Below are 27,703 nucleotides of genomic sequence, written 5' to 3'. Positions count from 1 at the left end.
TGCTTTCACTTTTTTCATTATAGCTGTAATTTCTCTTCAAAAAGGGAAAGGTAGGATTGAAGAGCTCTCTTGAAGCTGAAGGAAGCACTGATTCATGTCTGAACAGTGCTAGTTGAAGGGCCACAGCAGTGTACTGGGCTTCAGCCTCCAAACTGACTTTGGTGGGGAAGTTTCATTTGATAAGATGCTGCAGCATCACAGCATTCAGACTCAAGTTAATACAGATCTCATTTGCAATAGATTTAATGCCCCCAGCTGAGTTGCTCATCAGAGCCCACATCCATTAAGTTTATATTTCTTCTCTCTGGTTCGTCTTCCATTCTCACCAAAACAACACCAGCCAAAAGATTAAGGCAGCAGCAGTTTCTAAGTCATTTTGCTCTAAGGAAACACATGCAGCACAGTTTGTTACATGTGTTTTCCAGATAGTGGGTCTTTATACTCTGAAGTTAAGAATTACGCTGAATGTACGACAGAACGGTTATGTGAAAACATCAAGATCTTTGGCCATAGACTAGAAGCTGAACTGAGCTTACACTCTGAAACAAGAGCGAGTTATTAATTAAAACTTCAGATGCTTCACAGCAAGGACTGGTTATTTCCTGACCAAGAAGTCTACTGGTTGCTTTCAGTGTCAAATATCTAACCAAAAGCATCTTAAATACCGAGAGGAATGGGCACTAGCTGTAATAACCTGTCAGCTACAGCACAATGGTCAAAGGAAGCTGTCCATGACCAGACAGCAATAAGGCTGCAGATAAAAGTCTGTTTACCACAAAAAAAACCCTCAAATTATTCACACAGGCTTTGATTTGAGTTTACAGTTGCAGTTTATCGCATTTTATAACCTTCAGAAGTTAAAGAGTTTGAGTTACTAGGCTTGTAAGTTTGTACGTGTACTGGCTTTATAACTGCCATTGCATTTGAGAACATCTGCTAAACAAACAAAAATCTGAACCAGTGCCTCCTGAAGCATGAATCATGTTTGGTTTAGACACGTATTTCATTAACCATTTTATGCCAGACTAATCACACTCATTAAAAACGACCTACAGAGGTGCAGTCCCAGGCTAGGAGCAGGAAGTTCACTTTGTTACTGCTGAGCAGATGTTAAGCTCCGATTCATTTTGTCCCAGCTCAAGTTGAGATCCGCGCATTAAAAAAGTTTTACTACCCTGAGGGAAAGCTGAAGTGTTTTCTTCCTGCACTTTCTTTGTGAACCACCTCCCCCCACCCGCATCACAACTGCATGAAAGTGTTCAGTCTGATTGCAGATTAAGCCACAGACGTTCAGAATGGAGGTTATAGTTGGAGCAAGAAAACAGCTGCCTTGTAAAGGCTGAGGCTCTTCGGTGTGTGTGCGCTTCATTCACAGCCCAAGGAAATGGAAGTTCTGGCTTTGCCTGGAGATTTGATGCTCAGTCCTGCAAAACTTGACATTGCCAGTCACCACCAGTTATACTGCAGCAATCTTCATCTGAAAGTCATTTTTCACACGATGCCAGAAACTATATATTAAGTTCTCCTTGCTCCCTTTCACTCATGCTTGTGTTCTCCAGAGGTCGCATAGTGTTACAGATTTGTTTAGATACTCCATGAAGTTTAATTTAAATTAGTCACTTATTCCTGCATGCTTGAATAGAGGGCTTCAATCTGCTTCTGGAAGACTTTAACAAGCTCTGCTCTCTTTGCCTTCAGAGTTGGTGTTAAGAGTCCATTTTCTACAGAGAACAGCTCTGTGTGGATGTACAGGTCTTTAACCTATTAAAAGAACACAATTTCACAAGTGATGCTTACTTAGAGCATAAGCAACAGCTCTTCCCAGCCTTCTCAAGCTTAGCACAATTCAGTCTCAAGAGCTCTAGTGACTAAACTGCTTCTCTGATGCAGGAATTAAGCTCCTGACTGAGAGTCAGCCTGTGGGAAACCTGCATTTCATTCCATAGCAATTTCATCTGCTGCCCCATGCATCCATCTGCTTCTTGGTCAAGAGACAGGTGACCAGCCAGTGCTTCCATGCCCACTGCATTCAATTGTCCTGAAGAGCTTTCTCAGGTCCCATTCCAACAAGAATACAGACTTCCCAGACATTGTATTAGCAATACAGGTACTTGTAACAAGCAGGATTTGAAAGTACTCACTTGTTCAAAGGACTTAAGGCCAGCTGCTTTCCCCAGTTTAAGTAGATCTTCTAAAATAGCTTTCTTCACTGCCTGGAACAGACAGGAGCCATGTGGGTAAAGCTGCTATTTGGTAATTGGCTCAGGACCACAACCATTGCCCACTCAGGTTGGCAAGCATACTAAGTTTCACACATTAAGACCATGCCAAGGACGTGGCAACCTTCTCACTGAAAAATAAGGAGTTACACTTCCAGGAACACCTATATTAGTTCCATCTTCTACTTCAAGGATGTTTGCATGTTTCACACAGCATTAAGCCAATTTAATTTATAAAAGGGTTGGTAAAAAAACGAAGCCAAGGCACTGCATGATTGGATTTCAGAACAACAACAACAAATCTACCTATAACCCACTGAAAAGGTGAGGCCACTCACTGGATTTTTGCAGAGATCTTCAAAGGAACCTTTTACTCCCAATTTTGCTGCAAATTCTGGAAGTGTCTCAGCATCAGGAACCACTATGCCTATTAGACAAGACTGAAAACAAATAGAAGACAGACAGACATCTGCAGTTATTTGGATTGTCTATGTGAGAACTTGCCAGTTAACAATATCTCTATACTAAAATAGATCTACATCCCCATATGTTTCCAGAATTTGAAAGGTAGCTAAAGGGCCTTCATCTGTACTCTGTCAGCAGTAGTCAAAGTGCTCGTGCAGTTTGTTATGCCCTAATCACTCCAGCAAATATTACTCACTGGTAAATGAGTAGAGCAACTGCACAGAGTGCACATGAGGTATTAATCCCATCCAAGTATGTAATTAACCTTTAACCAATTTGCAACTTGATACCAAGATTTTGTGTAAAAAAGGGGAGGTTATAGATAGAATACTTCTATTAGCATCGTGCTGTCAGAGCATATCTTCTTCAAACACTCTGATATACATTAAAGTTTGTGTCCTGATCTTCCAGAACTCACTGTAGGAGGAATCTTACAGGGTGCTCACTCTTACTATTACTTACCCGCAGGCTTTCCCCATGTACAAAGACTTGGGCTACAGCAACACTTCTGATATAGACATTTTCTATCTTCTCTGGAGCTATGTATTCTCCTTGTGCAAGTTTAAATATGTTTTTCTTCCTGTCAATGATCTTCAGCGTTCCATTCTAGAAGTTAAAGGTGGAGGCCATCAGTTTCAAGTCCCTGTCTTGCTTATCTATGCAGCAGAAGATAATGAGTTAGTAGTAAGAAGGGCACATGCTAGCCTGGCACTTATTTTGGCTCTCTACAGAATATAAGACACCGTCTGATTTCTCCACTTAGCTCAGGACATGATTAGACAGTTCCTTGTTCTTCTCTGGCAAAAAAAAAAAAAAAAAAAAAGAAAGATACTTTGCTCTTTATTCTACAAGTGACATATTCTTATGCAGGCACCATGCAAGATCTTGCAACCTGATTGATCTTTGGAGCTTTGCCTGGAGTTAACATGGTGGATATTCAACAAGGGAACTTGTAAGGCTTTTATTCTGGAATTTATTGTCCAACTTTGCAGAGTACTGTAAACTAATAAGGAATACACATCCAAGGGATGGTTTATATTAAGCAGTTACTCACTGGCATCCATTTCCCTACATCTCCTGTGTGAAGCCACCCATCTTTGTCAATTGCTTCAGCTGTCTTCTCTGGGTCTTTCAGATAACCCTTGAATACATTTGGTCCTTTTATACAGACCTACAACAAGCACAGGACACTGTTAGTCACCAAATCTTATGTTTCAGTATTTTCTGATGCACACAGGAGACAGTACCTACCTCGCCTTCATTGTTTGAAGAGAAGTAGTTCATTTCTTCCACGTCTTCTAGTTTTATGATATTACAAACCAGTGGGGGTCCAACATGGCCTAATATTAAAGCAAACAAACAAAACCCAACAAGGATAGTTACAGTTTGTGGATTTATATATTCTGGAGTTGGATCTATATGATACAAAACTTGAAAAATTAGTTCTTTAGATGATTTGGGAGAACTTGGGAATCCCCAACAAATGAAAGGCTTCAGTGATAATAGATACTTAGTGGATCTATTCACTACTTTAGTAAGAACCAGTACTGTTTGATGGGGTCTGATACCAAAAGTTCAACAACATTGCTATTTTCAGACTTCAGGAAAGTTAGCAGCTGAGCCCTCAATGCTCAGAGCCACTTATTGTCTGATCAGTCATACCAACCATGTGCGATGCTTGCTTTCACAGAATTCCTACTAAGCATATGAGTGACTGTTGTTACCAAGAATCACTTTTAAGTTTAGCATCCAGAATTCATTTGTTATTGAACTTAAATGTTTCAGTGCCACTTTCTATTGGCAGTTGTGCAAGAGTTAACAAGTCTAGAATACCATACCTGTAGTCCAGTCTCCAGGCATTGAGAAAGTGCATCCAGCCGAACATTCAGTCTGGCCATAAGCTTCAAAGACCTGTGTGAGCAAGCATAAACATCCTTTGAACACCCAGCTTTCAATATGAATGAGCTCAGTTTAAACTGTTTAAACTATACCTTGCACAGGTCTCCACCTAAAGAAGACAGACAGTGTCATTGTATTTCAGACTTCCTGGCCTTATTGGTGTGACTAGATGTTCTCCAAGATCAGCTATCCAAATCTTGCTCTGAACTCCTCATCCTCAGCACTCTTTTCCAAAATGTGCCATAGTGGGAGCTTGTTCACTGTCAGGATAAGCCACAGACCTCAGAGGCAAGTGCCTGACTTGCTGAAGATGTTCCATGTTGCTATTTCTGCTGCCCTGTTCCTCTTCCTGAAGCCTAGAGGATGTTTTTGCAGTACTGTGGTTTGATATCAATTAGCCCTGCAGAGTTTTCTTCTACTGCAGGTAACCCTAATCAAGAAGCCGTTAAATACTGGAGACCCTGACAGGCAGAAACTGAGCTGTGTCATTCATTATGTGCAAGCGACCATCACAGAGGTTTTCAAGGAAAAAAACTCAGCTTACCTGACAGCCCAATGCTGATCTGAGAAATTTCAGGACAGAGGGAGATATGGGGGCTGCACCTGTTACCATTATACGCACTCTTCCGCCCATGGTTTCCTACAAGTGAATTAGAAGCCATCAGATCAAACTCACACTATTATATTGCTCAGGTTACTTACACTTGGAAGTGCTTACCTGAACTTTTTTGAAGACTAGCTTATCCAGAAAGCTGTCATTTCGAACTATGCCCTGTTTCACTTCAATCATCTTCATAGTTACAGCAAAATTTAACAGGAATTTTTTCACTGGTGTGTTTGCACCACTTTGTATCTGGAGGAAAAAAACATATCAGGTCTATACTCACAGCAATACCTCAAGTTCTAGCTTCATTAGGAGGCACAGTGCATCACTTTGTTGCTCTAAGATTTGTCTTCATTATTGCCACGCTGTAGGAGGTACACCAAGGGGCAATGCTAATTTGTATTGGTGCTGTCAAACTTGAGCAACAACAAGGAATAGTGATCCTTCTAGAGTACCTTTTGTTTGTTTCTTTCATTCTGAAAGTAAACATAATCTCTGTCTCTGAACAGCAGCGGTTCTATCTCAGTCACAACTGTTCTTGTACTTCAGGGATCTTTAAAGGGTTCCTTTTCCTAAGGAATAATTAACCTAGTGGCGGTGTTTTGATGCGTTTAACTTGAATTTAAACATGTATACTAGCTTCGATACATGAACATTAAGATAATGTAGCTAAAAGTAGCTCACTTACCTTGTCATATATTCTATTGAGCAGTCTTGGTACAACTGGAAATATTGTTGGCTTCAAGGTTTTCATGTCATCTGTTAACAATTTGATGTCTCCTTGGAAGAAGCCCACTTTTGCTCCAGAGCTGTACATCACAGTCTGAAAATTGACCAGAAGTTAGCAAAGGATAATTCACAGCTTTGTCCACCACAATAATTTTCTATGGAAAGCTGTGTGATTTCCAGTGCCCAGTAGTAGTACAGGTCTTGAAGAAATAGAGAAAGCTATCATTGCTTTTACTGTAATTTGATTTATAGATGCTGAAAAGCATTAATCAAGTACTGGCAAGCAACTTCAATTTATAATCCGTGACCATAATAGAACAAAATTTCACATTATAGTTGAATACAAGCTCATACACATTTGTTAACAGCTGTTCTATTTTGATATATTCAAAATGTAAATACAAGGCAACAAAAGAATATGACAAAGAATATGACAAGACTCATTTTTAACTACTGGGTTGTGAATGGAGATTAAGAGACTGTCCTGGAGACCTCTACATATCATAGCGACTTAGGTATAACTTCTAGCAAGTGTTACTTTCAACAAGTTTATACATCCTACAAAGTCTTAGTAGCATGTACATAGTCTATTTACCTGTACAACTCTCTCAAACATGTGAGCCAATGGAAGATAAGATATGCTGACATCTGAAGTTGTGCACTCAATTGTGTCCTACAGGTGAAAGAAACAGAAGCACATCAACACTCTGTATGCCTGCTTGAGAAGAAAGTGAATAAAATTAGGGCCACTTTGAATACTTTGAAATAGATGCTTTTAAAAGACTGAAGCAACTCGAGCTTATCCATCATCTCTTCAAAATCTGCAGCTGTAACTATGTGAAATTTGGGACAGGATACTAAATCAGGTTTAATTTAGTGTTTCAGCAAACTGAAAATATGGTAGTTTAGTACTCCAGGTGTATAGGTCTGGCTCAGTAACTCCGCAAAAGTTACTCAAGGTCAAAGCAACTTGTTTGCAGTACCATTTTGCCTTGGAAACATGGGCACTTAAGAAAGCATGACTAGTTAGCAGAAAATGCCCATAGTAAAGCCATTTTTGTAATAGTCACATAACCTGGAGATAACTGTTAGCAAGAGCTTACCTCTATGGTTCTAAGGAAGGCAGCAGCATTTGCAACAACATTTTCATGCGTCAGCATGGCACCTTTAGGGTTACCTTTGGAGAAATCAAAGTCAGCTGTGGGTCTGACTGCTTGCAGTCAATTGCCTATAACTTGCTTGGCTCAGTCATTTCAAGCTATTTTTTTATTAGGCTTAGTCACAGCATACACTGTTGTAGGAAATCACAAATATGCCTCATCCTGAGTGCTTTCAACTGTAGATATTACATAAAAGGAATGTCTACTGTAACACCAGACTGTGTTACAGTTAACACTTAGGCACAACACCAGAAACACTGTAACGTGTTTCTATGACCCTTGTGGATCAGAATACACGCACAATTAAACAACCAGACCCTCTTTATTTAATGTTTAGATGTTATATATTATCCTACCTTATGAAAAATATATTTGGTTAGTCTCTGCTTCCTCAGCTCTAAGAAGCTTTGTCTTTGTGCACTTCACTTGTACTGACAGTGTCCTAAGTAGGACTGCAGTAGTGGCTTGATGTAGTTCTAACTTCTTTATGTTGTTGGAATTTTATTTTTTTGCACTGGATAGTAAGTGTTTTTAGCACAGTGTTTTGATAGAGAAGCATCAACATGCAATCTTTTACCTGTTGTCCCACTGGTAAAACACACAATGCAAAGATCTTCAGGACTAGGAGGCTAGAGAGAAAAAGCCACATCAGGTCAGCACTATAAGGATTATGATGTTATTAATCAGTACTTACTTATGCTTGCTAAAGGGGAATCAATCAGGAGTTCTGTTTGGAAACAGCAAGGCAAGATACAAAAAAATCCTACCAACCTCCTTTCCTAGCAGCCTGGCAAGAGGTCTTTTCAGAGACTAATTTCTCAAGTTTAGAACTGTTCCACAGAAATACTTACAACTGGTTTTCTGATGTTGTTTCTTCCCAGCTCCTAGATGAGAGAAAACAAAACTTAAGATTGCAACTAAAAGATGTGCACCAGTAGTACTTGAACAGGTAATTAGATTTCAAATGTGATAGTTTCAAGAGTCCAGCAAAAAAATACTTTTTCGGTGAGAGAAGTTGGCCTTCCTGCATTTAGTACCTGTAACTTGAAAAAGCTAACTCCTGAGATTGGGAAAAACATGAATTCAACTATGTAGAAAGTGATCAGAGATACTTAAGGAGTTTGGAAGTACTGAATGGAGTTTTTTTTCATTTTATTTAACGTAGTCCACATCTCTTACACTCCATATTTACACCTTATATCTGGAAATTAATCCTAGTATTGGGGTATCAAAGCAGCCAGTAATTTTCATGCAAAGTTTCAATTAGACTCAATTGTCAGCTTAGAAACCTGATAAATCCTGCTACAACTACATGATAGAATCACCAAGGTTGGAAAATACATCCAAGATCATCCAGTTTAACTGCCCATCTATTACCAGTATTTCTAATTAAACCATGCCCCATCGTACAACATCTAAATGTCTGTTGAACATCTACAGGGACAGTGACTCAACCACCTCCCTGGGCAACCCCTTCCAGCACCTGATCACTCTCCTGGGGAAAAAAAATTCCTAATATCCAAACTGAACCTCCCCTGGCACAACCTGAGGCCATTTCCCCTAGTCATGTCTCTAGTTACATGGAGAAGAGGCCAACCCCCACCTTGCCACAACCTCCTTTCAGGCATCTGTAGAAAGTAGTAAAGTCCCCCCTTAGCCTCCTCTTCTTCAGACTAAACAATCCCAATTCCTTTAGCTTCTCCTCATAAAACTTGCTAAGGAAGTTAGTACATACTGAGTGTTCACAATACTTGGGCACAACTTTAGTCAATGGTTTGAACTAATGATTTTTGGCTAATATATCAAGTTTCACAATGACTGCTCATTGAGCTCTCAGATACAGGTGTGACAACTGGATAACGCTTACATTAAAGTGTCATTGTTGTCAGAGAAGTTGCAGATGTCTAGCTGGCAAGGTATTCCTCTGCAAGATCAAGCAGAAGTCTATAGTACACCTACCTCAGCCTCCTGTAGTGCTAGAATTTCAACTCCCACTTTAGCTCCTCTGTCCTTCAGCTCTTTATCAAAGAGATCCATAAGAATTATAGTCTTCAGGCATGGAGTCTTTCCTTTCTCACAGTTTTCAAGCAAGATTTGTGCCTTCTCTGGCTTGTCACAAATGACTATGCCTATGTCAGCTACAGAAAAGTAATCACATTTCAGTTTGTTGTGAGAATATGAGATACTAGGGAGTGACAACACAGCAGAACATAGACTATAATATTCATTTATGTACCTGTAATTGACTTATATAAATAATATTGATAGATCGACTTCCATTTGGTTCATATGAATTCACTGGCTGGACTAACAGTGTTAAGAGGGTTTATACTCACTACAGACTATATAAGTAGAATCTCAAGTTTACCCCAAACGAAGTCCTTATGCTGAGGAACTAAAGGTAAATGTATTCGGTCACAGTCAAAACATGTACTTATTCTTTTTGTATTACCATAAAAAACTTGAATTTGTCCTCACTGACTATTTATTTTTAACCACCACCTTTAAAACTAAGGAATTTCAGATTCGTTTGAAAGAGATAGCTCAAATTTAAGTTAATGGCTCAAATTCCTTGCACATGGAAAAGTTTTATGCAATTACAAAATCATTAAGACAACAGAGAAACTGGATTTGTCTGAACATGCTGGTTCCCCATTAACCTAGTGAGTTGGAGTGACTTTGCTTGGCAAATCCTGTTCTTAGGTGGCAGCCCAGCTGGTTGTGACAGCAGTGAATTTTTATTTCTTCCCCACCCTGATCTTCTCCCACACTACGGAAGGAAAGTTTGAAGATGTATTCAAGCTCCCTCACACCAGGTTTTTTTCCCCATGATGGTACAATAATTGCTACTTCTGTAGAACTAAACAGATAGCTTTAGGCTATTCTCTACCCCTCCACTCTTTACATCTTAGAATTTTTTAAATCAGAGACATCCATCTAGTCTCAATTTGCATGCAAGTCTGTCTGTATTGTCTGATTGTTTGGCAAACAGTGTGGGAGTTTAAGATTGCCAAACCTCAAACAACCAACAGTTGTTGAGCCCTCTGATTGCAGCAAGGTCCACAGAATCTGGCAGGTCTTCTGTGGACTTGTAGCCCAATACACTAGGAGACAGAGGAAACACGCTGTCTTTATAGGTGTATACTCTCCAAAGTGGCTTTACAGAAATGAAGTGTCTATACAAATATAGGTCAAAGCTACTCTAATTTTTTCATTTAGTTGTTTGCTCTTCAACCTTCCCAAAACAAAACTTCTTAGAGAAATTGTTATTATAAAATAGTTGAAGTCGATATTTACCTTTGTTAACAATATATAGAATGGCATCTGGCCCCAGGGTGTCATAGAGTGGAACAGCAACCATTGAGTAAGTGTAGCAGGCATACTCAGAAATGATCCACTGAAGAGAGAAAAAAGATCTAAGGAATACTAGCAGCTCGCAAAACAAAACAAAACTGTGCCCTATCAGTAATAAGGGAACTGGGAGGGGAGAAGCCAGTTGTAATTGTTCCTCAGGTGGTCCCAAGAAGTTGAGCAGACCCTTTTCTCCTCAGGCTGTCAGAACATTTTGGGAAATAATACTTATTTTTTTGCTTACCTCTGGCCTATTCTGAGCAAAAATGCCAATAAACTGGTCTGGTGATGGTTTACATCCTTTCTGCAGAAGCCCTGATCCCAAATGTTGAGCTCTGTCCAAAACCTGCAAGAAAATTGCCCCCTGCTTTAGTGCTACAAGACAGCATTCCAAGTTAGATTATCTGTCATGTATAACACTCACCTGCTTATATGTCAGCCACTGATAAGGTTGGTTGGGTTTTCTGTAGCCTAAACAGTTGCCATTTCCTAATGGAAAAGTTCAAAAAAGCAGCTGTAAAGCTCAGTACTGAAGCTACATAGCAGTTCAAAACAACACTGGTGAATGGAGATTGTTTTCAGACATTCATTTAACTGCATGGTGCATTAAGGTGTGCAGTGTCCACTGTTAAGTGTTCTGCACAAACTAAAGTTGCAAGACTCTTTACTTCATCTTTACAAGCAATACTTCCAGGATCTGGCAATATTTTCCCATTTCACTCAGCTGAGCTTGAAATAGCTTGCAGGGTATCATGTATTTCCATGTCTGCCATCCCTGAAGCCATAGACAGGGATGCATTCCTGTTGTGAGCAGGCAGTAATTTAATGCTAAAAATAAATGCTTCATAAGACAAAGCAGAAGGATTTTTTGCTCCTCCCTTCCTACCCCACCCCAAACTCAGTGCTGCTGTCTTCACTGAATTCTACCACCTCACAGTTCTGATGTTTGCTCCTGTGTAGTCTGCCAACTAATCCTACTTCCATACTAGTGGGGGAAAAATATGGACACTTGTCACTCCACCCCACAGAAGTTTAGGATAGCTTTTTGCTAGTCTTAATTGTTACTACTGGCAAGAGGCAAGGCAAAAAAAAATTGGAACCATTTTATTTACTTGTGAAATGTTATGTACCAACTAGCAGCTGCAGAGCTTACCAGAAGTGTGCAGTCCTCTCTGGAAAGCTTCATACAAGGTTTTAGAATCTTCAAAGTAATAAGAAGTCAGGTTATTATCTGTCAAAAGTGCAGCTCTTCTCGCTCCTCCCTAGGAACAGAGCATAGTTATGAATTAGTGCAGAGCAGATGCAATGCTATTCATTCCAGCCAATTGTAGCAGTCCCCTTTAAAGTATTTGAATACTATTGCATTGTTCAGGAAGTCTCGTTTTCCTTCCTGGTTTTGATCTACTCAGATACTACTTGCATGCAGAGGAATTTTCTAGATTACCCAGATTAATATTCAGTTGTAGATTCTAAGACAGACCTTGACTAACATTAAGCACTACTACTTTCATAGTTACACGAAGTCTGTCACCTTGGTCTATCATTAACCACAAAACAGATGAAAAGCATTTATAGTACAGGAAGAAAGATCAGTGACAGCCAAGGACTTCTCGTAAAAAGCACACCTAACCCTGTTGGCAAGAGTTTCTGTCTCTTCCTCTTGGTGTCATAAGACTTCCCTTCTATGCACAATACTGCTGAGTTGCACAGCAGAGAAGGTTGTGTATAGCAGAAAGTAGAGTTTCCTCTGATATCCAGAGTCAAAATGGATTGGTATTTAGAGCATGTTTTTCAGAAATAGTCCATCCCCACAAGAAGAATAAGCATTACCTCAATTCCCACTGACTGCTTGTTCAAGTCAACAGGAGGTAAAACAGGCTTTGGCCTGCTTATCACCCAGAGAAAGACGAGAGCTCCAAATGCAATAAGAGTAAACAGTGCTGGTGTTGGGAGCGGTGAAAACAAGACCTGAAGTATCCAGATCATTGTGCTGGATCAGGGCAGCCAGAGTTGAACCTGAAACAAACGAGGTTTAGTAGGTACAAGTTTGAAGCACTCACTACCTGTAAGCCAGGGTTAGTTAAGTACTTTGTTAAGCAATACTATGGAGTTTCAGCTGTTTGCACCTAAGGACTCCTGGTACAATAATAAAGCATGCTTATGCAATGCTTTAAGCCTCTTAGCAGATCTCAAGTCACCTGTCTCTGTAAATCTTAATCCATTCTGCATCCACCTCCACAAAAAGCTGAAGTCCAATGATGTCAGGCAGACAAGAAACAAATGTCAATTTTTTCCTATTCAAAACTAAAAATCAGCCTGATTTATATAGACATCTGTATATATATATATATATCTCAAATTAAGTTTTTGTTTGTTTGTTTGTTTGTTTTAATGCCTGTTGTTCATATGCGAACAGTGGAAGAAAAACACCACAAGACTACAGATGTCTAAGAGCAGGATGTACTGCTAAAGTATACACAGGTATAAAGACTGTAGCAGGCTGCAGGAGTAGTGTGTTCATGATCAGCTGCTCTTAATGGAAATCCAGTCTATGGTAGGGAAGTGTTTCTGATGCTGGCAGTGTGCTCTGCTTGAGATACTGCACAACTCTGGACTCTGGACTTTTGCACTCAAAACTGGTGACCTGGAAGTCAGAGGGTGCAACTGAAATCTTGCTGGGAGATACAGAAGCAGTTTTGCTGCTTGCATTTTGTGGCATCTCTTCCTTTGAGGGTAGGCAGGGAAGCAAAAAGCTGAGAATGCAGGATTTCCTCACAAGAGATATGAAGAGACATCTACCTCAGGCTCCTGCCTTAGAATCAAGTACATTAGAAATTAAAGTCCTCTGATAACTTTCAGATTGAATAGCCAATACAGATCTAGCACTGGCGACCGCATTTGATCTGAATGAACTCAGATCTCACTGACTTATCTCTCCTAGTATCTAAATAGGTATGCAGGACATGACACATCAATGACACATCACACTTTGCAAAGTGAATAACTGCACCCCTTCCAATTCCTTCAAGATTAATTGAGGAAATCCAGTCTGTAGATAATATGCCAGCTAGCAACTAACTAAATTCCTGTGCAGGAATACTAATGAGCATTTTGGAGCAGTGAGTTCTATATATCCTTTTTAGAAGAACCCAAGAAAGATTAAGGTATTGTTCAAGCAGTCAATAAATTCAGCCAGGTCCCAAAGTCAGAATTTGGATCATCATATCCAGAATGAACAGGACTAGATCACCTGCATCATGTTTATGGTTTTGTAGCTCTCAGTTTCCAGTGACTGTGTTAACTGACTGTCCTGATATGTTCTCTGGTGACAAACACATTCTTTGGCAGCTCAGCATCTGGATAAGAAAGAATACCTTGGAGGCCCATTGTTGAATCCAAGCTACCAAAAGCCCATCACCTGAAACGTACCAACTCCCTAGACCTACTTATTTTGCGTTCTAACATGCACGTCAAACCCCAGTCTTCACCACAGGCGCTGAAACGACTGCCCCCCAAAATGGTGCTACAGCAAGAATGGCAGGAGCTGCTGTCTCATGACTGCATTGACTATCACATCTGGCCAGTGGACATACCACACATAGGAAGCATAACCCTATTTTTCTTCAGCACAGAACACTATACATCTCTGCACCCTTCTATCAGCTAAGTCTATGGAAAAATAACTTTCAAAAGCAAGGTCTGCTGATGAAGCTTTGTATGGGAAATTGGTAATCACAGCCTGAACCTCTGATTAATCAGCTGAGGCAAGTGTCAGGTCAGCTGTGGGAGCACAGGCGAGAGTAATTTAGCTCATATATTAGTAATTAGTAATTTAGAATCTCTTTCTAGAGTTCCCTCCTTAGTGAAGCTTTCCTTTGCAAACCTGGAATCTTCTGGCATAGGTAAGCAATTTTTTCCCCTCCTTTTTAGCACCTTTCTATTGTGCTGGCCCTTCTGTTATCGTGCTTTTATTGTATAATACTTTTCCCATTGTATTGATCTGTCCAATTGTTACAATAGCAATCAACTTTTGACATCCTTTTCCATCTTTAGATGGGGCAAAATGAGATTTAATTCAGTGTATTTCAGGTGTATCTCCCCTGGGTGTGAAGTTCTTTTGACCTGCAGTAAGAATAGAGCTATGTACAGGCAACTGAAAAGAGCACAAGCCAGCATAGCTGTACTAGTTTGAATGAGTTCCGCTCTTGGGTGCTTGTTCTAATAGTATTTTAAAAGTTATTTCCTAGATAGCTGGAAAGATTAGCTACCTTTCAATCATGGTATTCTCATCTCCTCTTTGACTCACATACAAAGCAGTTTATGCCAAGATACCTAAAGAGATTCAACAACTGAGCCTAGAAGGATAGAGATACTTGGAGTAGCAATCTTAGATGAACCCAGAGAGAAAACCTGATTGAGTGTGAGAGAAGCCTGAAGATGACTAAGTGCAGGAAAGATATTTTTTTTTTCCCTCAGAAAAACCAGATAGTACCTTATCCCAGCATAACCTACTTGGTGTTCCTACATCCTGAGACAGTTCTTGACTAGCTAGAAAAGAATGTTTAATTTAAAGATCCTATAGCAGTATAATCACCAAATTTGTCACAACTTTCAGAACCAGGCCAATTGTCTACCATGCCTAGAGTTGATGCTATCAATACATGTGAGATCCAAAGCACTGCTGGTTAGCTACTTCTGGCATTGTCCAGAAGGTGCTTAATCCTGCTGCACTGATTACAGAAGAGCCAGCCAGAAGACAACAAACCTTTTTACTTCGTGAGTCTTTTAAGCATGGAAATAAAAGAGCTCTACCCTGTGTCCATGCTATGGAGCAACTACAACCAGAGTTTAACCCAAAAAATCTGGGTCCTCTGTTGATGGTATCTGGTCTGTGCAGACTGACTGAAAGTGTTATTCAGTGTGGCATTCAACAGTGCCACAGCATTTCTGACTGTGAGCCTGAGCACAAACTGCTTTTTTAGCCATGCAAGGAGGCTGGAGTGCTTTAAAACCCTGAGCTTTGAGGGGCTTAGCTCCCTGTGACTAGAAAATGCGTAGGATGTCTTGAAATGCTTCTGCTGGTCCTCTTGTGTGACAGTTAAAGTGTACTTCAGTTGTCTGACCTGATTGGTGATCAGGGATAAGGTGCACTGTGATCAGGAGTGCAAAGGCTTAGGCTTCCCCACCCCTCTTTTTTTTTTTTATCAGAAGTGATTATAGTAAGTCCAATCTTGAGTTCAGGACTTTGTGTTCCCATTTCTACTGTACCCCGCTTTCCAAATCCCCCATAATCTTTAGGGCAATTCCTTCATTAGCTGGAAGGAACGAAGGAGCATTTTTCTCTGTTCTCTCCATGGCAGAAGGTATTGCTAAGTAACTCTGGTTTCAAGCACAAAGCATTGAAGAAAGCTTAGATTATATCTTGCAGTAGTTCTTTACAGGGTAACAGATCTTTGATCCTTGTGCCATTTTAGAGGCAAAGGTCATGCACCGCCTGTGAGAACTTCTTGGATTATATTCTTTGTCTTAAGTTTGCCTAAGAAACAAAGTGTTTCTTATGCTTTTGAGGTTATCGTGACATCAGCATTAGTAAGGTAACATGCTGACTCTTTTCAAGCAGAAATAGAGTGGAACCAACTGCTCTGGGGTCTCTACTTTGTTAACCTCCATTAGTTCACTCCTGGCATTTGCTTTCCCATAGTGCAGCTCTTGCCTGGTCTGCAGATGTGGGCCAGTGAGTTCATACTTGGAAGCATTATGTCCCATGTTCCTTCAGCTTAGCAAGAAGTGTGTGTTCTGCAGGACCAGAAAGAAGCTTAAGTGCAAGACCTGAGCAGCAACTGCTGAGTGGAGCCATGTACAAACTACATCCCTTATTAATCTCATGCCCTGGAAGATACGAGATTTTAAGGACAAATTATACTGCTGACTCAGTTGAGTAAAGAGAAGTAAAACCCCAGAGTTAACAGCCACAGCTTTTCTCAGAACCCTGTTTAGAGGCAGACATGTCTAAAGCAGAGTGCACAGGGTCTACTTTAGGAAGGCTTTGCTTTTGGAGTACATTTAGAGCATAGCAGTTCGAGTGCCCTCTGGTTGCCTGAGAAGCACTCTGCTCGTGGCTGGGAAAGTACAAGGCCACAGGCCTCAGTAATTTACATCCAGGAAGTACAACAGTCAGACTATGTGTTACAGCCTATTTCTGAACCCGCCTCATGAAACCTAATCAACTCAGGTTTTCTGAATACTAAAATAGAAAGTCCATTATGATAAGGAAATATACTATGTCTGATATTTCTGTCCCTTCATCGGGAACTTAATGACACCACAATGCTGCTCTGTCGGATAACTTCAAAAGTCAAGCTTTAGTGGTACATTTTATATCAGGTTACCCCTTGAGAACTCCCCATCCAGAAGCTGTACTGGCCATGCAGAAAGCCAGAACATATTCAGCCCTCTGAAGTTCTGAAGAATTGTAAACATAGTTAACGTAACGAGTTTTGTTACTGGTTGTCCTACTAGATAATGTAGCATGATATCCTCACAAAATACACTTGTACCAGCATTACATTAATGGAAAACTGTCTCCAAGCATGTTGAAAGATCTAGAACAAAAGCCCAACTTGGAAATATCCAAAGAAAACCAGAATGTGATCATTTAACAGCTTACAGAGTCACGTGGAGTACAGCAAGTAGTAAGAATTTTTAAATATTGATGTTTTTTATGATTTATTACAACAGCTGTATCACCAAGGGCAAAGAGCAAATATATATCTGAACTGAACTAAGTTTAGGATTAGCATTGCACTGACGGTGTTCTATGGGAGATCTCCTACCAGGTTCCTGATAAACATATTACCTTGAACTGAGCACAGTATTTGCACGTGGATAATACTAAGACTTCCGTGAGCAACCACCAGCAGGGCCATGAGCAGTGAAACAAAAGTAGATAGTAAATGCTTCTGCATTTCAGAGCAAGCACGGAGGGGAAAAAGCAGCAGTCAAAAGCACATACCATTTCGTTGACGGGGCAGGAAGCCAACCTCTTTTCCTTAAGTAAAAGGGAGCTTTATAAGCATAATAGCAAAACAAAAACAATTAGATAGCGTTCATGTTAAAGCTACAGCTTGTTCCCTCTCCCTGGTTTAAATAAATCAACGAGCAGAAAAGCATGCTGGGAACAAAGGGAGGAAGTGAAGTGGTTAGAAAAGAATTTGCAGCGAAGGGTTGGTGTTAGTTTTGGTTTTGGTTTGGCAAGGCAAGAAGGGTGAAGTTTTCTGAAGAAGCTGATAAAGATATGATATTTGTAATGTACCATTTATAATCTAGTATCTCCCCCCCAGCCCTCCTTTATATGTAAAGCTGCACTTTCAATATTAGGGATTTTCTCTCTGTAGCTTTATTGTAAGTTAAAGTGAACTGAGATTTGCAGCTGTACTGGTACCAAAATACTTTGAGCACACTATTTCTCATCTATCTACTTTTGTAATACTTCTGGTAGTCTGGATCCTAGTTTCTTTTTTTTAACCCTAGAAGCTGCTTTGTCTTTCTAAAGTGCTTTCTGCTGTGCTACAGTCCCCTATGTGCAGTTCTTTGCACAAATTCACAGTGAATCGTGCTTTAAACAGTAATTTTCTTCGTGCTCCAATGGGCATTTTGTTTTCTGCCTACACTGGGCTGCTGCTGTTCCCTTTTTTCTCCCCTGTGCTCTGCCGATATTGCTGAAATATCGCAACAAGCTTTGAAAGCTGGAAAGGTAGTAATTCACCCATATGTTCTCTGTAATGCTCTGACTTCAGATCTTGGAAATGGTTTCTTATTTCTCAGTTTGCATATCTGAAAGCTTTTCTATACTGTTTGACTTCAGAACAACGTAGCTTGCTAGAATAAACTATAGCTAAACTGGAGTAACACAGTGTGTCCTTACTAAAAGGGTGCAACTTGCCCTGAACCTTGGCTTGCTGAAGTATATAGCCTCTACTAAATGCTGCTGTTTCCTTTGCTGCTGTGAAGTATACATTAATTGGGTAAGGCTAACTTGCGCTGTAGTTGTGGCATTATTTAGCAATGCAGATAGGCCTTAAGGGAAGCTGAGGATTAAATTGCTGATTTTGCCATAAGTTTTGAATGAAGATGAGAAATAAACAGCTTGTTCTTCATGGAATTCCTCTACATTTGGTTCTGTCTCCTCAGAGCTAATCCTGTGGCATCTAAGCGAAGCTATGACCTTCAGCTCTAATAGTGACAGTAAGGGTGCTCTTACACCTAGGGAAAGGCAACATTCTTATGTAGAAGGGAAGGAAAATCAGGCTTACAGCGCAATTACCTGTATTACCTTCTTTGAGTGCTTCTCTGAGGAGTTCCCCTCTTGAGAAATTTTGCCTCAAGCTGTTACTTTTTCAGGAGAAAGAGGAAAATGCAGAGATTCTCCCCTGCCTGTTGGGTGTCAGTGCTATGCACTTCACCCAGACGCACTGCCTTTGGGGTGCAAGAGGACATGCCCTCAGAGGCTTTGTTAAAGATAGCTTCCCTTTAATGATTGCTTCTGTTTAATGCTTGTAAACTGAAATATTGCTGATGCTCTTTCCCCTGTACACATAAGAAATGACCTGAGAATTTTGGGACTTTTTATTTTTTATATTGCTTCAAATAATTAGAGAAAACCTTAACTTTTTAAAGGGGGCACAAATCTATTTCTTGCTAGTAACTATTTGTCAAAAGATAAAGCAGAACAGAACCATGAACAACTCGACCTTTGCTTTTCTTTGTACACCAATATAGAATTTATACCTGCATCTTTCATATCCACCAAGTTGAGATAGTATAGACACAGTTTAATTTTTTGCTTTCTGTCATCACTGTCACAAAAGGAGGGATAAGAAGAGCTTTTATAACTAGCCATGAGGTCGTGGCACAAGTATGAGCGTCAACTGCCCAAATATTCCATCTACCTACAGCAAATAGCAAAGGATGTAACTAAATGATGAGGAAGCATTAGCTCAGTGCATAGTTTTCTCTGTTGTAGCTTCAAGACTTGGATCTTGATAGTGTGAGTCTGTGTAAAATGTGTGCTCACTTTATTGGAAGAGTTTTTGAATTTCAGTTTTCTTAATGCTATAAAGTTAATAGTTCTTTATTTCTCTGGTACATTTTTTTTATCTGTTGTAAACAAATAAAATGCACAGGGAAAGAAATAATCTCAGTGGGTTCCTCAGAGGAGGCACTGAGCAGGATGGGCTATGGCTTGGACAAACTCTTGCAGCTTGATTTCTGGTTAATCTCTCTGCTATTCCCTCTTCTATTACAGCTGTAGATCTTTGCAGAAGTAAGAGCTTAGAGAAGGCTCCATTTGTATAGCTGTGAAAATTGTGCTTGAAAAAAATATTTAATAATTAAAAAAGAAGTCATTATAGCCAGCTTCTGTGATTTTAGTTAGGGATTAAGGTCCTGTTGTACTAAATATGGCCAGTAAGCTTGTGCATCTACCAATCTAGTGTATAGTAATATTTTACTGAACTCCAAAACCTGCCTCTGGTGCTGTGAAACCAAATGATGGCTCACTTTCTGGAATTCTGTTTTCACCTTGAATCTGAAAGGGAGCCTGGCTCTGGTACTCTGTGCACTGTATCTTTAAATAATAAAAACTAGCAAACTGATAAGAAAACAGCCTCAGCCTGGATGGACGTCAGGTTTCCAGTTCCAGTCTATAGCAACAGGGAGTGTTCAGGTGGTTGCTTTCGCTTGAGCTTTTATTATGGCTGTGATTTCTTTGTATGCCTCTGTGAGCCCAGACTTGCTCCTTCCACAACAGACAGCCAAGGCTGTTGGCTTTAACAGCACACAGTGTGACAAGAACAGTGCGCTTAGATCTGAACGCTGCAGCAAATTAAGGCTGTTCTCCCACTTGCTGTGCCTCTCTGCAGAAGCAGGAAGCTCAGTACTTTGGAAAGTGTAGGCAAAAGAGATTTGCTTACCTTCTGTCCACACAAAGGAGGGGCCAGCACAGCGTATTTGCTTCACTGCTTTACAACTCCAATGGGGTGTTAAAGGGTTGGTGCTTCCCCAGCTCCCAAAGCAGGACTGAGCCCCGAATCATTGGTGCATGGCTTTAATAAACAGGCAACACTGCACCCAAGTAACCCTTGAACCTGCATTGCAACAGGTTCAAAGGTAAAAATTATTCCTGATCAAATATAAAGAGCAATTTTGGCTGGTTAGAGATGTTAAACATACAGGTCTTGCGCAACAGCTTTCGAAGAGGGCAGTGCGCTGTGGAAGTGAACCCCAGCCCTGCGAGAGCTGCACACTTGTATTTTCAATAGGGCTCTCATTGTTTGTGAGTACACATGGAGCACAGAACAAGTGTCATTTTGTAGAGACAAGGTGCCTCTTAGATTGCACACAGAGCTTGCAAACATATCCTTATATGTTTGCTTTGTGGAGGTGCTTCTCTAGCATGTCTGACTGCTGAGGAATGGGTTTCCCTTGCAGCTCAAGTGGTCTACGAAGTACCATGTTTCTTTATGGGAGGAGCTCTAAGCACAGTTAGGATTCACAGGGGGCTCGTTATCTTACCATTATATATGTTTGCTTCTAAAGAAGTATAAATAATGTTTACTTGCCAAACTAACAAGGGCAGTTTGATGCCTGTGATGCTAGGCTAAAGCTAGTTTAGCAGAGATTTACATTGATTTAACCATTTGTATTTATTTTTTGTCTCCCTCCATCTAAAAAAGATGCTGTGCTTAATGCTGGTGGAAAACAGGCTTAGATGTGCTATGAGTTCCTGGCACTGAGCAGCTAGGTGAAGATTCTTGGCTTCACTTCCTGAGGCTGTGACCTTTGGAAGAGCTTTGCAGCTCAGGATCTGAGACCCAAAGCTAAAAATTCCAAAGTTCTTTAATATTGTCAGGGCTGGTCAAGATCACAAAGCTTTTGTTGATTTAGGCCTGGTTTGGCTTGACCTGAAATTTAACTTCTGCACAATGTTTGAATTTTAGCATATTACTCCTTTTCACTTGAGATCCCACATATTCTTGATTGGGGTGTGAAGCATGCCCATATCAGTATATATCAACACAAGTGGAAGCATCTGTGCTAGGAGTACCAGAACCAGGCTCCCATTAGTACTGCACTAATTATCCACCTAGACATTTTGAACTGCAATCAATATCTACTAAGTTTTTAGAAAATGACAGTTTGGGAAGGATAAAAGAATGAGTGGGACTGCTCCAAGCTTTGTGTAAAGAGAAAATACTGATGTTCAGATTTCTTGGCTCTGGTCTGTTGTGCCTCCTGAATGAGGGAAACAAAATTGATTTAATTCTGTACAAAGTATGCAATAGATCTTTAAAAAAGAGGAAAAAAATAAAAAAGAAGGGATTAGTTGGGTAGATCCCTATTCAGTATGAGTTGGAATTACCTCACTTTCTTAATAGAGCTAGAATTATTGTCACCATGTTTCTGGCTCTAGATGCATCTTAACTTGCGTACAGATGCATGGTCGAAGCAAGGAGATCTGGGGAGGGAACAAAACCAGGTATGTAAGCTACCTGTATGTGTTAGGGTGTAACTTCTTTCTTCTTGATGCATAAGGTACGTGGCTTTTTACCTCTTTTTAAAAACAAATTAATAAGTTGTAGTGTTTTGTCACCTTTCACCCATAAAGTTTCTTCCTGAAGAATGAAAGCTAATAGTTTACTGCTAAAACAAGAACTGAGAGTTGTAGGCACTTCTGAGCAATCAGTTTGTCATCTATGAGTTGTGTAGGTTGGGCTCTTGAGTAAATGTCTTGCTGAGTTGCTAATGGTGGTAGGCCTCTTTTCTGTTTGCTTTGAAAGCAGGTGTGAGAAAACATTTTCCCATGCCCTAGAAAACACGTGGGTATACATTCAGTATCGCAAACCTGTCTGTATATGATATGAGTGTTCCCTGTTGTTTCTGAATGAGTGATGTCTTAGTTTGTGATCTCAGTGACTAGAACACACAACCAATGGCATAAGATGCTGTAACAGTTGTGGAAACATCACCTATGTCCCAGTTTTGAAAATGGGAAGCTCAAGGTAGACCTAGCCAAAATTAACAAAAGCTGTTTTTTTCAGGAGGTGGGAAAAAAATCCACACTCAACTTTCCGTTCATGAAAATATTGGTAATTTCTCCCTCAAGACTATTCTGAAGAAACAGATGGCAAATGACAGGAGGAATTCTTTATAGACCAATAAGGATCACATGAATTGTATCAAGTTAAGAATGTCTTAGAAAATAATTTTCCTGCTTAAATGGAAATCTTTGAGCAGGGCATGATTCAAAATATTTATTCAAAATTAATATTTTTTGACAGATAGAAATGTCTGCATTTAGTGTGTTTTTTAAGCATATGACAATTCAGTTTTTCTTTGGTTAATTTTTTATCGGTGATAGAAGACTCAATACTTTGCTTCTTTGGTTTGGATTAATTTTCTCTGCTTATCTGAAGTATGACTAGTCACATTAACATTTATTTCTAATATCACACCAGCAATTTAATCATCTACCCTTTGTACAAACTTGACACCTGAGTGATGAAGAACATGTGCCACAAGGGAATAAAATTTGCAAGGAGAAAGTGTGCCAGCCCGCTTACAGCTCCACTACCAACAGTGGTATGTGCAAGAATATTGTAGATACCATAGAGTATATACCTTACTGCTGATCAAAAGTGATTCTGGCTGAGGTTGTGCAACAAATCCAAGCTGTAAAGACTGGAGCTAAAGGTCATTACTACACAAAGCTGGAGTTTAGTCACTCTTCCAGGTAATATATAAGAAAACATTTTTATTGGTCTTGTGAAATCTACTGAAACGCAATAGTCTATCAAGTGATAAACATGAAACAAACTCTAACCCTTCAGCCTAAACACTGTTCATGTGCCCAAGACCAGCCACAATCTTGTTTTATTTTGTAGCACTGCTGCTGTGTGATAGTGAAGGATGTCATTGAAATTGGGATTTTCATGTCGCTGTGACAATTTTGCACTCTCTTCTCTTCATGCAGAGCTCTAGTGGCATATCCCCAAAAATGCCAATGGTCTTAAAGCCAGACCATTCACACTTATGATAAGTGCAGATGTTAAAGAAATATGCATGAGTATGAATTAGACTGAGTCATTATGCAGGAACTGGAAGCACTGGATTTATACTTTACTTGCAGACTCTGAGAATTCCACATTGCTTTATTTGGTATTAAAATCTGTACCAAAAGGCTAACTCTTCTTAGCTTAGACCTGAAAAATATTTGGTATCAGTCACTTTTATTCCATTTAACGAGAATCATAGGTGGAAAAAGGAAGGAAACCTATCTCTGCATAATTTTCAGCACATTAATACCATTTCTGTCTCAAATGCATTAAATGCAGTATATTGCATGTTAACTCCAGACATCATCCTGCATACGTTCTGCCTGGCTGAGTGGTTGGGACAGTGAGGCTGTGATGAAAGTCTGTGGATAGATAAAATTATCAGGTCTTTTCTTCTTTTAAAGGTTAATAATATAATGGAGACTGCTCAAACATAAAGTGGGCAAACACAGTGGATACAGATGAGCTCAGATCCAGCTGGCAGCGATAGCTGAATGTTTCCTGGTATTAACTCCTGATGAAAATGAGAATCACCTTTTACAGTTGAGGCTCTGATAATATTTTGAAGCTCAACACATCTTTATGTCCACCCAGACCTTGGCTTCTGCATCAACTTCTTTAAATCAAATCTTGAGAAGTAATCCAAGAAATGAAGTTTCAAATTCATTTGTTCAGTTCTTCTCATAGTTTGGCTCTGTTATTTTGCCTAATAATTTACCTGTAAAAATTGCTGCGTTTAACCTCCCCTACTGCCAGGATACAGCGTGGGCAAGGGAAGTAGGTGTGACAGTTTAAGAACAGAGACTTTGCCGAGTGACTATGAGGTAAAATAAAGCAGCAAATTGTTCTTAGTGACTTTAGACTTCGAACATTATTAGTCCATAGATTCAAAGGGAGTAATATCTGACGTAAAATATTTAGATGAGGAAAGTTTAAAGACCGCTTGGAATGCCTCTATGTGTTATCACAAGTGCTGTGACTTATTGAATTAAGTAAGGTATAGATTGGCATGAAGATTCCATAGAAGCATATAGTATCCTGAGTTGGACCACTGAGGAATATAGAATCATAGAATGGCTTAGGCTGGAGGGGACCTTTAAAGATCATGTGGATACAAGCCCCCTACCATAAGCAGGGCTGCCACCCACTAGATCAAACTGCTCAGGATCACATCCAATCTGGTCTCATATATCTCCAGAAGTTGAGCATCCACAGCTTCTCTAGGCAGCTTGCTCCAGCGCCTCACTACCCTCTGAGTAAATATTTCTTCCTAACATTTAATCTAAATCTCCCCTCTTTTAGTTTAAAGCCATTCCTCTTGTCCTGTTACTATCAGACTGTGTAAGAAGTTGGTCCTCTTCCTGTTCATAAGCTTCCTTCAAGTACTGGAAGGCTGCAATGAGGTCTCCCTGGAGCCTTCTTTTCTCCAGGGTGACAAGCCCACTCACTTGGACTCTCTTCATAGAAGAGGTCCTCCAGCCCTTTGGTCATCTTCATGGCCCTCCTCTGGACCACTCCAACAGCTCTGGATTGAGTCCAACTCCTGACTCTTCAGAAAACCACCCAAAATTCAAAACCTGCATCTGAGAGCACTGTCCCTACACTCCTTGAACTTCAGTAGCTCTGGTACATTGACCACTGCCATCTGGTATTGGCCTGGCCTTTAATTTCCAAGGTAATTATGTATTTTTTAGAAATATATTGAAACAGATTGGAGCTAAATTAAATGTAAATAATAAATAAAAGGTTAATAAAAGGTTTTTCAGATCCATGTTGTACAAGATCACAAAAGGAGATGTTGCTTTAAACTGAGTAGCTGAACTTTAATTAATTCTCCCTTTTTTGAAAGTGCTTATTCCTGTACTTGTACTTTGATACCTAGAAGGAGGCTCAGAAATTTAAGGATAGTAACTGAGGTCATTTCAATAGCACGTGGTGTTTTCCGTGATTTTACAGATGAAGAACAGTCAGATTCAGTTTTGCATCATTTGAAGCTACTGATCTTAACGACGTAGTTTGCATGAATAAAAGTAGGTGTGTTGCTGTTTAGGGAAGTTCATCAAGAAAATAGGTAGTGATATTCAAACTTAGGCAATCAGTACTTCCTATGAAGGAGTTGTAAGCCCTGGGTCATGTTTAGTTAGGGGTTTGGAATGAGGTGGATAAGTGACCTTGTCTACCTGATTAATCCATGTACAATGGATGAGTGTGTGACGAGCCCTAATGTAGATCTTTGGCATTTATACAGCAATCACAATAGTAAACTTTTCTTAGAAAATGTCAGGCTTTAATTGGGCCTGATGCCCATGTTTATTTCTGCTGCCTCTTCCAGGGAAGCTCAGTCATATTTTATGTTACATATTCTGTTTTAGAGTATGAGAGTTATCTCACATGAATCAAAATCAAATAAGACTGCCAGAACCAGGAAATCATTGGATTTGCTCCTGATGTCCAATGAATGACATGCAGTGCTAAGGACCTTATTAAGAGAAAAAAGAAAAAAATGCAGAAAGAGGAGGGAAGTGCAGAATAAGCAGAATGCAGGAGAATGGAAAAGAAATCTATGCTGCCTGTAAGAAGTAAAGCAATCTATTCTGCCTTGGTAGTTTCATGACCTTTGTCACTAATGGTATTGGACTACGTGTGAGCTCTTGATTGTGTAAAAGTTTGAAGGTCAGGAAAATAATATGGGCAGAAAAATCAAGTCAGTAGGTGTTTGGTACAGCCATTGGTAGATCCTTTCTGAGGGACACAGCCAGTACCCTGAGCAACACATAGGGCACTGAGTGCCACCTACTGCTTCTCCTGGACCATTTGCTGGTACCCAGAGGTGTTTACTTAAGTTGCCTGGGGATTTGGAACTTCCTTATCTGCTCTGATTTAACCAAAATACTTTGTTAATAAGGATTATTTATTTAAAATGTGGTGACAGCCAAAGAAGCTGAACCAGTAGAATAATAATAATAATGAAAGGAATAGGGGGCACATTTCTCAGGTTCAAGTGTACTGCCACTTGGATACAGCATGGTCTGAGTATGCCCTTGAGTACCAATTTTACCCTGGCTTTTGTTTATGCTGATTGTCTCTGTAATGCAAAGAAGCCTCTCTAGTGCATTCATCTGTCATGTTCAGCAGGCAAATATTTCAGCCCTTCTAGACCAGATTGTTCAGAAGCAGGTGAGGTGGGCTATGACACTCCGTGGTTTGCTTTTGTTGTGGTGTGCTTTACAAGCTTTTCTGGAGGGATGCATCTGGGAGGGAGCTATTCTTCTCAGGAGCCAGGAGGAATTCATGTAGGAGCTCTGTCACCTCTGATACATTTTTTTTGTCTCCAAGCTCACAAATTACTGTGGTGGACATCTCTCTAAGTATGGTAATCAAATATTTTCTCAGTAAAAGATACTGACATCCTTCCACTGTTGAGTCTCTTCCTTCCTTTCTTCTAAGTTTGGAATCACATATCTAAACTGAAAGCTAACGAGTCTTATCCTACTGTTGAAGTTTGAGACTGATGCATTCCAAAGTGCAGAGTTTCTGGTTGCTGAAATTATGTCCAGTATTCATAGGCAGACGTTAAAATTTGAGCTGAGTTTTTATACCCAAAATATCATGGCCCAAATTAGATTCCTATTTTTAAACCTTTAGCCTTTTAAAAACCTTTGAAACCTTCTGGCTTCCGAGTAAATTTTGCACGTATATTAAAATAATAATAATAAATAAGGTTTAATCAGGTTAAATGATGGTTAAGTTAAACAACATTTTGTGAGCTAAGTTCCTTGTCTGTTTCTGAGTCAAGGAGAAAAGCCTTCAGTGAGAGCAGTGAGAATAGTAGGGAGACAAAACTGTACTTTAAGGAGAAAAAATTAAGAGGGAAAGAAGAGGAGCAACCTTTTCCTCTCAGAAGCTTTTCTCTTCTACTTGAACACTGAGCACTTTAGAACTTCAGGTGAAATGCTCTGGTCTATGATTTTTTCCATCTCCAAATGTGAAATGCTGCCCTATTACTCAGCTTTTCATGCAATGAGGGGTTACAAGACTTACCTTGGGGTAAGTCTGTTCTCATCACAGTGCAGGTTCCCTCAGTATAGGCTGAACTTTTAACCTGGGCTGCAGTTTGCGTACTTCATCTTGTTGGGAAAAGGGAAGGGAGGAACAAATGTTCAC

General features: G+C 39.9%; 1 protein-coding gene across 4 annotated transcripts; it reads right to left on the bottom strand.

Annotated features, from left to right (window-relative positions):
* Positions 1-811: 811 nt before the first annotated feature.
* On the bottom strand, positions 812-27,703 carry ACSL5 (acyl-CoA synthetase long chain family member 5). 4 transcript variants are annotated; one of them, XM_085554715.1, is made up of 21 exons: positions 27,581-27,703; positions 12,258-12,443; positions 11,581-11,689; positions 10,852-10,916; positions 10,672-10,773; positions 10,374-10,473; positions 9,036-9,214; positions 7,928-7,960; positions 7,654-7,705; positions 7,020-7,093; positions 6,512-6,589; positions 5,876-6,010; positions 5,302-5,436; positions 5,128-5,223; positions 4,523-4,595; positions 3,936-4,024; positions 3,739-3,855; positions 3,147-3,290; positions 2,558-2,659; positions 2,142-2,213; positions 812-1,761 (listed from the first exon to the last, which is right to left on the bottom strand). In XM_085554715.1, exons 2-21 carry the CDS (start codon positions 12,411-12,413, stop codon positions 1,621-1,623), a joined length of 2,052 nt encoding a protein of 683 aa, XP_085410841.1. In that variant the 5' UTR covers positions 12,414-12,443; positions 27,581-27,703; the 3' UTR covers positions 812-1,620. The 4 variants fall into 4 exon arrangements, with proteins under 4 accessions (XP_085410841.1, XP_015722805.2, XP_085410840.1 ...); XM_015867319.2 differs by lacking the exon at positions 27,581-27,703 and adding an exon at positions 20,399-20,513; XM_085554714.1 differs by lacking the exon at positions 27,581-27,703 and adding an exon at positions 17,440-17,595.

The sequence above is a fragment of the Coturnix japonica genome, chromosome 8 (genome assembly GCF_054131305.1).
Source record: "Coturnix japonica strain WE chromosome 8, WE-NBRP24, whole genome shotgun sequence".
Taxonomy (NCBI): domain Eukaryota; kingdom Metazoa; phylum Chordata; class Aves; order Galliformes; family Phasianidae; genus Coturnix; species Coturnix japonica.
Note: the sequence above shows the minus strand (reverse complement) of the source record. Positions and strands in the feature narration are given on the sequence as shown.